Here is a 16,551-nt window from a genome sequence, read left to right on the forward strand (position 1 = left end):
TATGTCTTGTATACCTTGTTTTACGATCTGGTCATGGGACTGCAATAAACGGATTTGGTTTACAGCAGTCTGCCCAACCTGGTGCCCTTCAGATGTTTTGGACAACTGGCCATTGGCCATGCTGGCTGGGGCTTATGGGAACTGAAGTCCAAAACATCAGGAGGGTGCCAGGTTGAGGAAGACCAGTTTATAGAATGCCTTCAGAGAGTGTCTGGTGCTTTGATGGTTCAGCTTTAAACGCTAGACAAATACTTTTTGCCCAAGCACTATTAATAGGTCTGTTTTTATCTTTCACTATTCATTCATTTTATCTGCTGCTGAAGAGGCTGTTTCAGTTCTGGAGTAATATTTGCTATGTTGTACACTGATTTGAAAGTGATGTGTGCTGAAAAGTAGGTTAAAAATCTGGGAAATAAAGTATTTGTTATACAAACCAGGCAGGCTGTACATGTTTGCATATGGAAGTGGTTTAGTTCATACCAAGACCTGTTGTGGTTGAGTTGATAATATTTCAGCATTATCTGACATATTACTTACATTGACTTTTGGTTGTGAAGGTAGAGTCCCACTTGCCTTCATAGTACTGACTAGTTTGTTGAAGGCAGACATATCACCATCCTTAAGGTGCCGGGAGTCAGCCAAGTTTAGGGACCCTTCCATCTGCTCTGCCATTAAGGGGGTAGCCGTTTTCCCCTCCTGATCCACTTTCAGGCCTTTCAGACCAGCTTCTACTTCTTCCACTGAAAGTACAACTCCTGAATGTGCTAAAGAAGGGGGGGAGGGAAATAATTAAGAACTAGATGCTCAGTTTATGGAGTAGATTCAGGGACTACAGATTGTCAGAAAGCAATGCCACAAGGATCTGGAACCAATTCCATCTTTGTTCCAGGCCACTATTAAAATATTAGTAATTCCAAGGCCATGCAAGGATTTAAGCATATTGATATTCAAGTTGGAGCTAAATCAGAAGTTATGATCCCAGACTTTCAAATAACAAAGAGGAGTAAAACAAGGGAAAAGATCATTCAGCCACTTAATGGATTCTCAATAATCAGTGTGTCAGTGATAAATCCGAGTTTTATGTGGAAGTTACAAGCCAGCCAACAGGTTTGCAGAGTTTAGTTAGGTGCAAGGAGAACAAAAACAGCCACACATTTCTACTGCATGAGCACTGTTAGGACTATGGGCACCACTCAGCTGGAAGCTCTCTTGCGCAAGCCCCACTGAAACGAGAGCTGTACAACAGCACTTTGCAGTTGATTGCACCTGAAGGCAACAAGTGACACCATGTGATCTGCAAGCTAAGCAACGTGCTTTGAACTCTTAGAATCATAATTTCTTCCAAAAGATTCTCGGGCTTCTAATTCATATTTATCATATGGTTCCCTCACATGATTTCAAGGTTTTATTTGGAGGGCTTAAAGAAGTATCAGGGTTCCTGTTCACACCAGATGATTATGAAGCCTACAGAACACATCTCTTCTATGCAGATAAGCAGAAGCTGGCATCTGAAAGCAGGTAGTCTGCTGCACCGTTTATTGATCCGTCTGCCATGTCACCAAAGAATGCTGAGCCACAGGCACAACTGACCTATATTAGCACTCCCCAATCTATTTACTTTTAAGACAGCTTTTCCATTCACATTTATATGCTTTCATCATTACGCTTCAGCAAGATTTGAGATCTCAATTTAGATCATGTGACAGCAGCTACTGCCATTTCACAGAAGCAGCTACCCAAATTACCATCAGCTTAACAAAGGCTGATTGGCGGACTGGAATGGCATTCTAGCGTTATCTTTTCCAGGAGCTTTATGAAGCATAAATTGCCCATCTCTACCATGGAGAATAGTCAGAGATGTAGAATACATTGTTTGCTGCACTGGAATGCCTGTCAAAACTCCAGACACAGATCGTGTAAGATCCAAAAATATACTTCACTAAGAAAACAATGCTCTGTGCGCCAATGGCTGGCCATCCATCCAGGCAATACACTTCCAACCAAGGAATAGATGATATAACCCAGAAGCATCACGAAGTGGAATGTAGTCTTAGGCCAGGAGCTAACAGAAACCTAAAAGAACCTGTGTAAGTATTTCCATAGTAGGAGCTGCTTTTTTCCTTTATGTATTGCAGAACAAACCTGGCACTTAAGGCTGCAATTCAGATGCTCCAGCATGTATGCAAATAGAGGCAAGGGCCTAATTCACGTATTCCCTTGTTTCAAACATTCAGCAAGCTGTAGCAGAAAGAATAAACTCGAGCATAGGGTTTGATGTTAAATTTGAGTAAAAGCTCTCATGGCAGGGATCTCCCAGTGTGCATATTAGTTAAGCTATTCCTGGACAGATAATGAAATTCTGACAACTCCTCCCAATCATTGGGACACACAGAGCAAAGATGCAAACTTTTCAGGTACTTGGCATATTTGCATGCCAGTATCTCCTAGTTCAACAGGTCAGCAATTATTCTAAACTGAAAACCAAGGTTATGCAGCACATGCAGTGGAGCCTCTTGAACATGCATAAGCCACATGCATGCAACTTCCGATCATCCATGCAAGTCTTCTGCTATACATGCAATTTAAAACGTTGGGCCCTAATCACCAACAGGAATTACATGATGAGATTCCAGCAGGAGAAATCATGGTTAAAGCATTCCTTCCCCATCTTTTTCTTCCTCATTACTGGACATGCCCTGAAAAGCCACAGATTCCCTAGCCAAGATATTAGTTGCTGAAGGCTTTGTTTATGTTACTGAGGCCACAGATGCTGTGGTGCAAACTTGGCAAGAGCTGCTCAAGTGGCAAGCTTTGCAGTGCTCTGTGCTTTCACCTCCATCTTCCAATTTTGAAATTGATTCAGACACCAGGGAGGATCGATAATGGAAATTCATTTACACCAAGAGTTAATCCTTCTGTCATCCTACGGACAAGGGTCAGACAATACCAAGGCAATGCAGATATCCACGGGGATCCCTGAAGTAAATCTTAGCACTTCCTGGCTGAGAACCAAAGCTTGGCACTTGAACATATTTTTGCCCAAGGCACCCAAAGGCATCACAACAGCAGAAGGGAAGACTTACTGCTCTCTCTAAGCTTCTCCTTGTTGGCTGAGAGACTTGAGAGGAGGGGTTTTAAGTCCACTTTGGCTTTCTGTAGCATCTCTAAAATGTCCACTTTGTTTTCAGAATGGTCTTCCAAAGGAATGGGAGCAAAGTAGTTTCCAGAGTTCTGACCAGGGGATAGAATGCCTTGCTCTAGACCTGAAACAGTAAAAACCAGGACGACTGCCTTGTAAGTTTTTCTGCTAAGCAACTCCAGGGGAATACAAGAAGACGTTTATACTCTTGAGAGGAGAACACATTCCACACACTCCTATCAATGGAGTTATGAGTTTTGCTTCAGAAGGTGAAGCATCAGAATAAAGAAGCAGGCAACTATCACTGAGGAGCTCACAATCCTACAGCTTTCTAGAAATAGAATGGTGGATGAAAGGACAAGATGAGATTACCTGCTAATCTTTCCAACTCTTCATGGGGTGTAGATCTAAGACTACTCGAATGGCTTCCAGACCGGCTAGGATTAGAAAACCAGCGACTGAACCTGCTGGCTGACACAGAGCCTTCCCCCAGCACATCTTCTATCATCTATATTATGAGGGGAAAGGAATAATATTTCAGACAATCATAATTTAGAACAGAAGTCTGAGAGTTTACTGCAAGAGTTGGCACTTACTGTGTACACTGCAACATTCTCTTGGTTGCTTCCAGAATGTATGATGTGGAAATGCTTTAAGCCACCACTGGATTTCCTTCCAGAAGCTCATCTCAGCATCCATACAAAATGGATACCTATATAAAGTCTCTTTTCTAAAGCTGTATGTTTAAGGGTGGGTTTTTTCCCCCAATCCTGAAGGTTAGTTCCAGAAGCACTTCCATCAGCAGCTGGCCCTGCAGAAGTGTGCCATTGCCTAGAGTCCCAGCAGGCAGCTCGCTTCAGTTTGCTCATCTTAAAGAACTAGATTGTCCTCAACCAGTAACAAGATGTTGGTAGCTAACAGTGCAGTCCTACACTTGAAATCCCATTGCGTTCAATGGGACTTATTCACTAGTAAAGTGGTTTTACAATTACAGCCTAAGAGTTCTACTTCTGTTAAACAAGTCCGTTTCCAGTAAGACATGCATGGAGTTTATATTTGCAAGACCTTGGTCAGCGTCCACATTACCATTTTGCATACTGTAGCCGATGTTTGGGCAGCATATGGGGCTGAAAGGCATGATACAAATACTTCAGATGAAATAACTCTGTCCTGAGCACACTATGCACTAAGTGCTATATTTACTGGAGACAAGATGGGGTCCACTGTGGTTCTCATGGTATCTCACTGGCCCAATTGTAGGTACAACAGGAAAGGAGTTGCAGAGTTCTACAGACAGAAATTTTCTCTGTGGAACTTTCAAGCTTGCTAGGTACCCACAGTTACTTGTTAAAAAAGTATTATCTAAACACAGTGACTGCTCAACTTCAGATCTATAGCAACCGGGCGTCATTTTATTCAATCAGCACCACTGTTTCTACTTGATGCATCCATCCAAGATTTATAGGTTTGACAAGCTGCTTATGAAGGCCTTTGCTCTTAAAAAGGAAAGTAGAATTCATTGGTTTATCTTCCAAACGAGGTATGAAAGGGAGAAAACACATGTGCACACATAAGTGAGGCCCGCATTCTGCAAGCCTAGGCTTGGTCATTGCTGACACTCCCTTGAATCCAAGGCAGTCAGTCCTCCCTGCCCAATATTCCATGTGCAGCTTGGGCTCCTCTGTGCTTGGGCTATAAAACGTAGGTGTCAAAAGTGCCCCTTTGCAGGACTTAGTAAGCAGTAATTTTTTGGCTCTATGTGCAACATTTCAGCTTTCAGTGGTCTGAATGTACCTTACCTATTTGGGGGACAGGTGTTAATGTTCAATTTCCTAATAATCAAGGTATCCAAATACAAGCACACTAAAAAGTTTCACTACTGGGAAGGACCCTAACAATTTTGACACCCTCCCTGATAGTGAATTAGTCAGGCCTGAGAATGTACGTGTGTGTGTGTGTGTGTGTGTGTTGTGTATAGTGTACCCTCAAAGTCTTTGATTGGACTAGAGACCTATCCTGTGACAAATTAGTCACTGTGTTCAGTTAACAGCATTATATGGCTAAGTTGCATAAGATTTCTACCCTAATATACACATCTTGGAATAATACAGGGTGGGTCAATTCAAATCAAGTTTCCCATATTTTTTTTAAAAAAATCTATTTCCTGAACATTAACTGGTTGCTACAACAAATATTGATTTGTAACTAGAATCTTAATACAACCTAGGAGCATACATAATCCAAGATGCTGCCCATATGTCTTTTTGCACTACAGATGTTTATTTTAGAAGACAAGAATTTTTTTTGCTTAACTCTGTACACATGCAAGGATCGTTTATCTGAAGACAAAGGTTGCAATTCCGTGTACACTTGTTTAGAAGCAACCACCACTGAAGTGGGTCTTCCTCCTGCATGAAAATGCATTGAATTGATCTGCTGTAGTCTAGAATTGCCCATAAGCAAGGGCTGGTCATTACTGGGCAAAGTAGCATTTATCCATGTGATGGACAGTGTTTGTGTTTGGTTAGGGCTGCAACAATTCATAGTTGAAAAACTAAACCTATTTCTGGGCTCATGGAATTGGGGGACATAACAAGCTCCATACAGGCTATATAGATGATGTTGGTGACCCACAGGATGCCATCTCTTTAATTCTAGCACCTGATTTGCTAGTCCCACAGTACTTTAGCCAGTCCACCATCATACATACAGGGTGTGTGTCATTTATAATACTTACTGTGCACAGTGTTTTTATACACAGAAAAGCAGCCTTTAACTCAATGTATTGATAGTTGTCACCGTTCAGTTTCATAATCTCTGAAGTTTAGGTTTAAGTGTGTTTGTATCAAGTTCATATTTCCTTTTAAACCAGGTTAACGAATTACAATAAGAAAAATCCGTTTGCCACCCAGGAATAAGATTCCTTCAACACACTGGATTGCCATGAATCTTTCAATGACCAATTTAAAAAACAGTAACAGATTTCTCGCAAGACGGGTGGAGAGCACTGGAATAGCTTTTAAGATTAGCACTGCATCACAGCTTCAGATACTTAGCCAGATGATTAAACAAGGAGTGTTTCCCTTTGAAGTAGTGTATGTTGGTGAACACAAATACAGGCAATTTAGAAAAACTGCAAAATTAACATAATTGTAACTTTGCTACTGTAGCTCTGCACTGATAGTGGTTTTGCCAAGCAAGCACTTAATACTTAAAAAGACTGGGCAAGGTATCTGGATACACTCAACATGAAATGGACAGCCTAAGCATATTGATTTAATGCCACTATCACCCCACCCCACCCCAGGAAAAGCCTTTTCTTCAGAAGGACAATTTGGAGGTGGAATGTTGCTTTGGGACTTTTAGTTAATAAGACCTGGGAGTCAGGGCTTAGCGTCACTTGCCAATTTGAGACCAGTCAATGGGAGAGTTAGCTTTGAAGCTGGCCTTTCCACATGTGTTAATTATTAAAGGCAAACGGGGGCAGGAAAGAAACACTCAGGAGAGAAATGTTCTTCAAGTGGACCTTTGTCAGTTGCCTACTTAGGCTGGTAAAAAGTGTTTAGTGTCTGAAGGTACAGACTCCCTGTGGCACAGTTTCCTGGAGTGTAATTATGTTCCCATGACAATCTTGGAACCCAGTTTAATTTATAAGTACCCGGAGTTTCAAAGTGTATCCAAAGGGGTTCTCAACTGCAGCATACATAAATTCCCCCCATTTGAAGAGTGCAACATTTTCACGTTGCCCCAATTGCTTCCCAAAGCCACTGACTGGTCAAGAATGAACACTTGGTTCACACCTCAAGTTAACAGTTTACCTTTAACAAATACTGTATGATGTTTCAATCTGATGCTTATCCACCAAGCTTAAGTGTGACCAATTCCCAATATTCTTTTATTTTGGCCACACCAACTTTGAAACCAGACTCAAGTTACATGCCCTGGCCATGAGGTTGACAGCTAATCTTCTGCAACATCTTATCAAATCTACAAGGGCTGTGGTGGCTTAGTGGTTAAGACGCTGAACTGCAGACCGAAAGGTCAGCAGGACAGCAGTTTGAGACCCGAGTGCCGTGTGACAGAGTGAGCTCCCGTCTTCAGTCCCAGCTCCTGCCAACCTAGCAGTTCGAAAGCAAGACATTGCAGGTAGATAAATAGGTACCACTTTGGCGGGAAAGGTAACAGCGTTCCGTGCACCTCGGTGTTCAGTCATGCTGGCCACATGACCACGGAAGCGTCTTCAGACAGCGCTGGCTCTTCGGCTTAGAAATGGAGATGAGCACCACACCCTAGAGTCGGACACGACTGGTTGGGGACACCTTCACCTTTACCTTTATCAAATCTACACCTGCACATTATAGCATATACCGAAATCTAGTCTTTCGAAGTGTTCTGTAAGCTAATTTACTTAGGAGAACATAATTTCTCAGCTAAGGTAATCAATCATTTGTCTGTTCAAGCCAGCTTTGTTACGTGGTAACATGGAAGTGGTTTTCCTTTTCCTTAAGCACAACAACTGGAGGCTTTGGCTGCATTATAATGTGTATGAGCCCTCTTATTTGAATAGACAGGCAAGCCTTGTACAACATAAGACTCAGAACCTATGAAGCAAAATAACTCTAAGTCTTCAGGATATGGTGGGTGCTAGACCTGAAAGGCCTGCTAAAGATGAAATTATGGTGGGCTAATAAAATTGTTATTATTATTACCCCTTATGGATCACTGCCTTGTTGTGGCGAAGGGGCTTGCGTAACTCAGTGAAGCCATAAGCTATGCCGTGCAGGGCCACCCAAGACGGACAGGTCATGGCAGAGAGTTCTGACAAAATGTGGTCCACTGGAGAAGGAAATGGCAACCCACTCCAGTATTCTTGCCAAGAAAACCCCATGGAATGTATCACAAGGCTAAAAGAGATGACGCCGGAAGATGAGCCCCTCAGGTCGGAAGGTGTCCAATATACTACTGGGGAAGAGCAGAGGGTATTTCCAAGTAGCGCCAGAAAGAGTGAAGCGGCTGGGCCAAAGCCGAAAGGACACTCAGCTGTGGATGTGTCTGGTGGTGAAAAGAAAATCCGATGCTGTAAAGAACAATATTGTTTAGGAACCTGGAATGTCAGATCAATGAATCAAGGTAAGCTGGAGGTGGTCAAACATGAGATGGCAAGATTGAACATCGACATCTTGGGAATCAGCTAACTAAAATGGACAGGCATGGGCAAATTTAATTCAGGTGACCATCATATCTACTATTGTGGGCAAGAATCCCTTAGAAGAAGTGGAGTAGCACTCATAGTCAAGGAGTAGCACTCATAGTCAACAAAAGGGTCGGAAAAGCAGTACTGGGGTACAATCACAAAAACGATAGAATGATCTCAGTACGAATCCAAGGCAAACCATTCAACATCACAGTAATTCAAGTCTATGCCGAATTCCACTGATGCCGAAGAAGCTGAGGTTGATCGATTCTATGAAGACCTACAACACCTTCTAGAACTAAAACCAAAAAAGGATGTCCTCTTCATCATAGGGGATTGGAATGCTAAAGTAGGAAGTCAAGAAATCACCGGGATAACAGGCAGGCATGGCCTTGGTGTACAAAATGACGCAGGACAAAAGCTAATAGAGTTTTGCCAAGAGAACACACTGATCATAGCAAACACTCTTTTCCAACAGCACAAGAGACGACTCTACACATGGACATCACCAGATGGTCAATATCGAAATCAGATTGATTATGTCCTTTGCAGCCAAAGATGGAGAAGCTCCATACAGTCAGTAAAAACAAGACCTGGAGCTGACTGTGGCTCAGATCATGAGCTGCTTCTTGCAAAATTTCGGCTTAAATTGAAGAACGTAAGGAAAACCACTAAACCATTCAGGTATGACCTAAATCATATCCCTTATGAATATACAATGGAGGTGAGGAATAGATTTCAGGGATTAGACCTGATAGACAGAGTGCCTGAGGAACGATGGACGGAGGTCCGTAACATTGTTCAGGAGGCAGCAACTAAATGCATCCCAAAGAAAAAGAAATGCAAGAAAGCAAGATGGCTGTCTGATGAGGCTTTACAAGTAGCTGAGGAAAGAAGGGAAGCGAAAAACAAGGGAGAAAGGGGAAGATATATCCAACTGAATGCAGAGTTCCAGAGAATAGCAAGGAGAGACAAGAAGCCCTTCTTAAATGAACAATGCAAAGAAATCGAGGAAAACAACAGAATGGGAAAGACTAGAGATCTCTTCAAGAAAATTGGAGATCTCAAGGGAACGTTTTGTACAAAGACGGGCAATATAAAGGACAAAGAAGGCAGGGACCTCACAGAAGCAGATGAGATTAAGAAGAGGTGGAAAGAATACAAAGAAGAACTATACAGGAAAGATCTGAATGTCCCTGATAGCCATGATAGTGCAGTCACTGAACTTGAGCAGGACATCCTCGAGAGTGAAGTCAAGTGGGCCTTAGGAAGCATTAGTAACAACAAAGCTAGCGGAGATGACAGTATTCCAGCTGAGCTATTTAAAATCCTAAAATATGATGCTGTTAAAGTGCTGCATTCAATATGCCAACAAATTTGGAACACTCAGCAATGGCCGCAAGACTGGAAAAGGTCAGTTTACATTCCAGTTCCAAAGAAGGGCAATGCCAAAGAGTGTTCAAACTACCGCACAATTGCGCTCATTTCACATGCCAGCAAGGTGATGCTCAAAATCCTACAAGCTAGGCTTCAGCAGTATGCGAACCGAGAGCTACCAGAAGTACAAGCTGGGTTTCGAAGAGGCAGAGGAACTAGAGATCAAATCGCCAACATTCGCTGCATCATGGAGAAAGCAAGAGAATTCCAGAAAAACGTCTATTTCTGCTTCATTGACTACACTAAAGCCTTTGATTATGTGGATTACAACAAACTCTGGCAAATTCTTAAAGTGATGGGAGTACCAGACCACCTTACCTGTCTCCTGAGAAACCTGTACGAGGGTCAAGAAGCAACAGTAAGAACCAGAAATGGAACGACCAATTGGTTCAAAATTGGGAAAGGAGTACAACAAGGCTGCATATTGTCACCCTGCTTATTTAACTTATATGCAGAGTACATCATGAGAAATGCCAGGTTGGATGAATCAGAGGTCGGAATTAAGATTGCTGGGAGAATTATCAACAACCTCTGATATGCAGACGATACCACCCTAATGGCAGAAAGCAAAGAGGATCTAAAGAGCCTCTTGTTGAGGGTGAAAGAGGAGAGCGCAAAAGCTGGTTTGAAACTCAACATTAAGAAAACTAAGATCATGGCATCTGGCTCTATCACTTCCTGGCATATAGAAGGGGAAGAAATGGAAGCAGTGACAGATTTTACTTTCCTGGGCTCCAAGATCACCGCAGACTGTGACTGTAGCCATGAAATTAAAAGACGCTTGCTCCTTGGGAGGAAAGCTATGGCAAACCTAGACAGCATAGTAAGAAGCAGAGACATCACCTTGCCGACAAAGGTCCGTCTAATCAAAGCTATGGTTTTCCCAGTAGTAATGTATGGCTGTGAGAGCTGGACTATAAGGAAGGCTGAGCGCCGAAGAATTGATGCTTTCGAACCATGGTGCTGGAGAAGACTCTTACGAGTCCCCTGGACTGCAAGGAGGTCAAATCAGTCCATCCTAAAGGAAATCAACCCTGAGTGCTCAATGGAAGGACAGATACTGAAGCTGAAGCTCAAATATTTTGGCCACCTAATGCGAAGAGAAAACTCTCTGGAAAAGACCCTGATGCTGGGAAAGACTGAAGGCAAAAGGAGAAGGGGACGGCAGAGGATGAGATGGCTAGATAGCATCACCGATGCAATGAATATGAACTTGAGCACGCTCCGGGAGAGAGCGCAGGACAGGAAGGCCTGGCGTGCTATGGTCCATGGGGTCACGAAGATTCGGACACGACTGAACGACTGAACAACAACAATAAAATTGTAACTCCCTTGCCAGCAAAACAGTAGCATTCCATGACAGAAGCCCTCTTCACTTAAAACTTCACCCTAAATGCCAGTTCCACACGGAGTTTACAGTGAATACAACGGGTGCTTAGTTTTGGGACTATCCAAGTATCTAGGAGTAGAAGTTACACATTGCCATGCTGGGGAGGCAGTAACCACCAAGAAAGGCTTCCCCAGAAATCCAAGGCACATTTTTTTCCCCATGTGAACTAATGGTAATGGATCTCACTGCTCAACCCTTGCATTTGCCCTTTTCCAGACAACAACTGAGATTTAGCATTGACATCACTACTATTAATAATGAGTCTTCTTAGATACCACATTAGACGTGATGGTAGTATTAGACTAAGGGTGCAATCCTATGGCCGTTAGTCAGTAGCTAGATTGGTCAGTTGCATAGGCAGCACGGATGGCCTCGCGCTCCATGCCCAGAAGAGCAGCACAGAGCAGGGGAAATGGGGCATTCCTGAGGGTGGGGAGGACGGAAGTGCTGGTACGACACTTCTTATGTGTTCTGCGGCCTCCCCAACCCACACTCTGAGGTCCCACTGCTAGACAGCCAACATCGGCTGTCTAGCTGTGAAAACAGGGTGGTGGGACAGCAGAGGAGATGCTCTCCTCATCACTCCTCCCGCCCTGCAGTGGATAGGCGGTCGCCCCCAGGTTCAGAGGCGACTGTCAATCCCCACAGGATTGCTCTCTAAGAGTACTTCCAGTCAGAGGAGTACTAGTGCCACCAGTCCAAAGGCATTGAGCTGCTATTCCTCCTTTTTTCCTTATCAGATTTTCCACAGTATGAAAAAAGATGGAAGGGGTGGGAAAACATGGGAGTGACTAGTAAAAGATGTTGTCTAGACATTCCCCCACCCATAAAATTCTGTGAATGAGGCAGTGTGATTGTACAATAAAGGCCTCATCTCGAAGCACGCTAATAGTACTAAATATTACTATTGTGAAATAGTGTAGTTTTAGAAGCCTGTTAAAAGTACAGTGTAGCTTATCACAACTGCTGAATATTGTAGATTCAAATCCACACTACAGGCTATCTTTGCACACACACACCCTCTACGCCGTTTCACATTGGCATCTGCTTCACTGAAGTCAAAAGACACTGAAGGTTCAGTAACGGCTCCCATGCCCTTTTATGCAGTATGCCTAGCCCAAGTTACACTCAGAAGCCAGGTTTTGCTGACATCCAAAAGAGCATGAGCAAAGCCCAGTGCTGAGTGTGGCCAAAATAGTACCTACTATAACAGGTGCAAAGTTAATTTAATAGAATTAAATGCAACACTAGTGAAAAATGTTTGCCTACCCCTTTGTGCAGCATTTTACAGTAATTCTGATCTAGAAGTCTACAATTTCATGTTCTCTCCTAACAAGCCAACAGTTGTCAATTGCCTATAACGCCGTGCTTGATTTTTTCCCCACAAACTGAACACTAATTTACGGCATCCTACCTTGAGACCATGGAAGCTACTACTAAGTTTAACAAGTAGGACCTGAAAAGAGAGGAGTGTATCCTCCTTTTGAAAAGGACACTCCACTTCAGAGCACTTCCTGTTCAGGATTCTAACAAGCCATCCCCATGTCTTGAGATCTGCAGAAGACGCCCCTCTCAAGGTGCCTTTTACTCGTGTGACCACGGAAAGTGCCCACTCTCTTGTGGCACCCTGTCTGTCGAACACTCTCCCCAGGGAGGCGCAGTTGGTGCCAACCTTCCTATCATTTCAGTGCCAGGTCAAAACATTTGTTTGCCCAGGCATATTGAGCTGGTCAGTCTGTTTTATGGTTTTACTAACTTTTATTGTTTTTATTACATATTCATTGTCCACAGCCCTGATATCATTTGATGAAGAGCAGTTATATCCATCCATCCTCCTCCCATCCATCCATCCAAAATCCTCACTAAGCAAGGACTTCCACCCTTTCCTCCCTGATTCTGTTTTTCATTTTTCAACTGTCACTCTACACTGAGGCTACTGAGCATGCCCAGTCCTCATTGAGCCATTTTTGGGGTAGCCCCACTTTTAAAGATTTTATTCTGCAAACCTCAACATGCAGATACTTCCCTCTTGTTTCTCAGTGGCCCTGGTATGGCTACAATCCTAGTGTCACTCACTACCTGAATTCACTATTAGAGGGAACCTAGTAGTTTCTATGGTATAACTCTGATCTGGTGTTGACTAAACATATTCAAAAGAACCATGCTTACACTAGTCCCTGGGGTATTTCCAAAGACACAGCTAAGATAAAAAGTGCACTTCTTGAACTCTTTTCTTAAATGTTCTATAAATATCCAGTTTAGCTTGAATATAGCTCTTTTTCTTCAGCAGTTAGCTGAAGATACGTTATTTAAGATATTTATATTCCACCTTTCCATACAAGAGGACTTGCAAGGTGTCCCACATAGCATGGTTCAGTGTCTGTGCAACCTTCACCAGAATAGTGAATATTGAAGAAATTAGGTGATTTGTCTTTATTTCTGCAGATGGCATGCCAGTGATCCACATAAGTCAGAGAAGTGGTGTTTTAGCACATTTAACTTTCACTTCAGCCAACAGGCTTGTCCAAGCCTTCTACAGAGCATTAGGACATGGGATAAGCCACCTCCTCTTGCCAGAGATGATGTATACTAATTCAAGATAGGACCCACCGTAGGAGAGATTGTTTTAACACTCACCGAAGCCAAACCTGGAACACTCTTATCCAGGTTGAAGAACTCATTGAAATCAAACTCTCCCGGAGCTGGTTCTGGCAGTACTATTTCCCTTGGAACTTCTTGATCTGCTGATGTCTCCTGGCACAGAACAGCCTGTAGCTCTTCCTCTTCTGCTACTCCACCATTGCATTCTATTCCTTGGAAGAATAAACCCAAAATCAATCAAGCAGTTACCATTTCCAGAAGTAGCTGAAGCCAAATGTTTGACATCAAAGATTCAGGTGCTTCTTTTGAGTGCTATAATTATAATTTAGAGAAGGCTTCCCTAAAGTTACATTTAATATGCATTACTGCAAGACCCGCTCAAGAAAACATTCAAAATACCAGAATAATGTTAGAGGCAATGTTAAGATTTCAGATGGTACAAGAGATGATGTACAATATTGTATTTTCAATATTGCTATTTTCAATATTGCTAAAACGATACTTTTAGTGGTGCATTAAGACTCAAGACCAGTAACACATAACTGCCAATTCTATTAGCAATTCTATTCATATTGAAAAGTCCAATATGGGCAATTTAGTTCACTGTGTGTAAAACATACTGGGTAAGTAGCAAAGGCCTTGATTGGGACGCTTCATGTGTAGATGCTCTCCTCCCAATACCAAATTAAGTGAGATATTCTCCTTCAGGAAGGATGCAAAGGGACCTCTGCTTCTGCCAGGGCCCTTGTGAAGATTAAGGTCTTCAGTCCACAAGATGGCAGCAATCTACCATGAGTGTCATCTGCTTCTGTCACACGTGTTACCTTGCTCACCATCTTCCTGCCACTCTTTCCTAAATATTTTTATGCTGCCTTCTGGTCCAGCAAGGCACCCAAGGTGGCTTGCATTCATTTAACCAATACAATCCAAGGTACAAAAAAACAGACCTAAAATCAGAGCCTCTTATGGTCAGCTCTATAGCACAGCTGAGGGTTGGAGTTGCCCTATGCATACTCTCTCTCTCTCTCTCTCTCTCGTGCACACACACCTCTCTCACTCCAGAAAAACAAGCCAAGACACATCTAATACCTGGATCTCTAAACTAGAATACTATTTAAAGCAGAGACATTTCAGTCCAATCTCACTTCCAGCAACCTTGCATTATTACTTAACAGAGGAAGACAATAAAGGACTGCTTAAATCCCGGACATGTAGAAGAGCCCCATCAGCATCCAGGACCCCAGGTTTCAGAGTTACCTTCCTTTAGAGAGGCTGTGCGCCGCCTTGTTCGCTTTCGTCCTTTATGTTCTTCCTCTAGTATTTTATCATCAAATCCAGTAAGTTCAATAGTTTCTGACTGACTGGTGGGACCAGCAGAGAACCATTCTGGTTCCTCTTCCGTATAGGAGTCATTCCTTCGGCGTTCTCCAAAGACACGCTTGCTGTCCCCATATTCTCTCTGAGGTTTTAAGGGATGAGATGGGGGAAAACACGGAGTTATATCAACTTCTTACCCAATCTTTTGTTTGGCATTACACATGGGAAGACTTTGAAGAAAGTTTTGTGTGTGTGAGGGGGATGCATTTTCTAGGAGGCAGACTATCACTTAACCATTTTCTGAAACTTTGCTGTCAATTATTAATGGAAAAGATGTCAATTATTCAACAGCAAAATTCATACAGCACAAATGGTACCATGTCACATAAAAACAGCCTATGCTGGATCTGGCAAGAGGTACATCCAAGTCCAGCACTGTACCTCCAACAGTGCCCAGCCAAAAGTTCCCAAGAAGCTTACAAACAGAGCAAGACGGAAAGTTTACCAGTTGCTGGGGACAAGCAAGAGCAGCTTGCTAACCATTCCTTTGGTTTGAGACAAGCTCCTATACCTAAAGTGCCTCACAAATTCAGGCTTTAAAGTAAGCTGCTTTGCAAATATCATCTGTCTCCATCCGATCATAATCTGGGATGCAGAAGTTGCCTCATTATTAATGTTTAGCATAACCTGATACACACCAAGATGGGATCTGAGAACTTTCATTCCTAAAGCTACATTTCAATCCAACTGTGGTGTCTAACAGTGTTCACACCCCACATGATCCATCTCACCTGAGGCCACAGGCTACAAGTGTTTGCAACATTCTCAAACCTGTAAAGTAATCTATAGTTTGCCATCTCTGCATCAAGAAAGTTTACTGAAGATAAGATGTAGACACCCAACTCATAGCTATGTTCTTGCTTCAGTTTTAAGCACTAACCCTGAAACGCTTGTCTTTGTACTCCCTGTCACGGTCTCTGTCCCTTGCATCTCTTGAGTCCCGCGAATCCTTTTCACCACCTCGATGGTCTTTATCAAAGTTTCGTGCAGAGATTATTCTCCCACTGCCAATCCTACGTCCACCAATGACACGGACACAGTCATTTTCTTTCTCCAGTGGGCTCCCTGCTCGACGTGAGCCTACAGCTGCAGTCACATGACAGCCCCCTCCAAAGCTTCGCCTCTGTGGACTTAGCACCACATCCAAGTCATCTTCTTTTACCCGTTCCTTAGGATCTATAGGTTTAAAAATATTTTAGTCACATGCTGAGAATGTGTTGAGTTCAAGAAAGGAGTTGCTACTTGCTGAATGTCATTCCTCTTCATTAACACGCATGAAATAGCTTAGTAGTTTCACTTGTAAGAACATAGATCTCCATTTTAAGGGGTCAAGATGTGTACTACCTTGCATTAATGTGGAATCCGAAATAAGGTTTGTAGTTTAAAATAGACCTCACTACAGATTCATTCTAA

At 42.8% G+C, this 16,551-nt stretch overlaps 1 protein-coding gene across 7 annotated transcripts in view; it reads right to left on the reverse strand.

The window, feature by feature from the left end:
• The window catches only part of EIF4ENIF1 (eukaryotic translation initiation factor 4E nuclear import factor 1), a 44,545-nt gene that overhangs the window by 20,180 nt on the left and 7,814 nt on the right, over positions 1-16,551 (reverse strand). For 5 of the 7 annotated variants that reach the window (XM_084819851.1, XM_084819848.1, XM_084819849.1 and 2 more), the window contains 6 exons: positions 16,019-16,314; positions 15,019-15,220; positions 13,798-13,973; positions 3,512-3,647; positions 3,084-3,263; positions 538-764 (listed from right to left, as the gene is read on the reverse strand). In XM_084819851.1, the coding sequence (XP_084675977.1) occupies positions 538-764; positions 3,084-3,263; positions 3,512-3,647; positions 13,798-13,973; positions 15,019-15,220; positions 16,019-16,314 (1,217 nt within the window). The remainder of the gene's footprint in view (positions 1-537; positions 765-3,083; positions 3,264-3,511; positions 3,648-13,797; positions 13,974-15,018; positions 15,221-16,018; positions 16,315-16,551) is intronic. The other 2 variants (XM_084819854.1, XM_084819853.1) reach the window with 1 other exon arrangement.

This window comes from Heloderma suspectum, chromosome 13 (assembly GCF_057233095.1).
Source record: "Heloderma suspectum isolate Gila_16-S chromosome 13, 16-S_ref, whole genome shotgun sequence".
Taxonomy (NCBI): Eukaryota; Metazoa; Chordata; class Lepidosauria; order Squamata; family Helodermatidae; genus Heloderma; species Heloderma suspectum.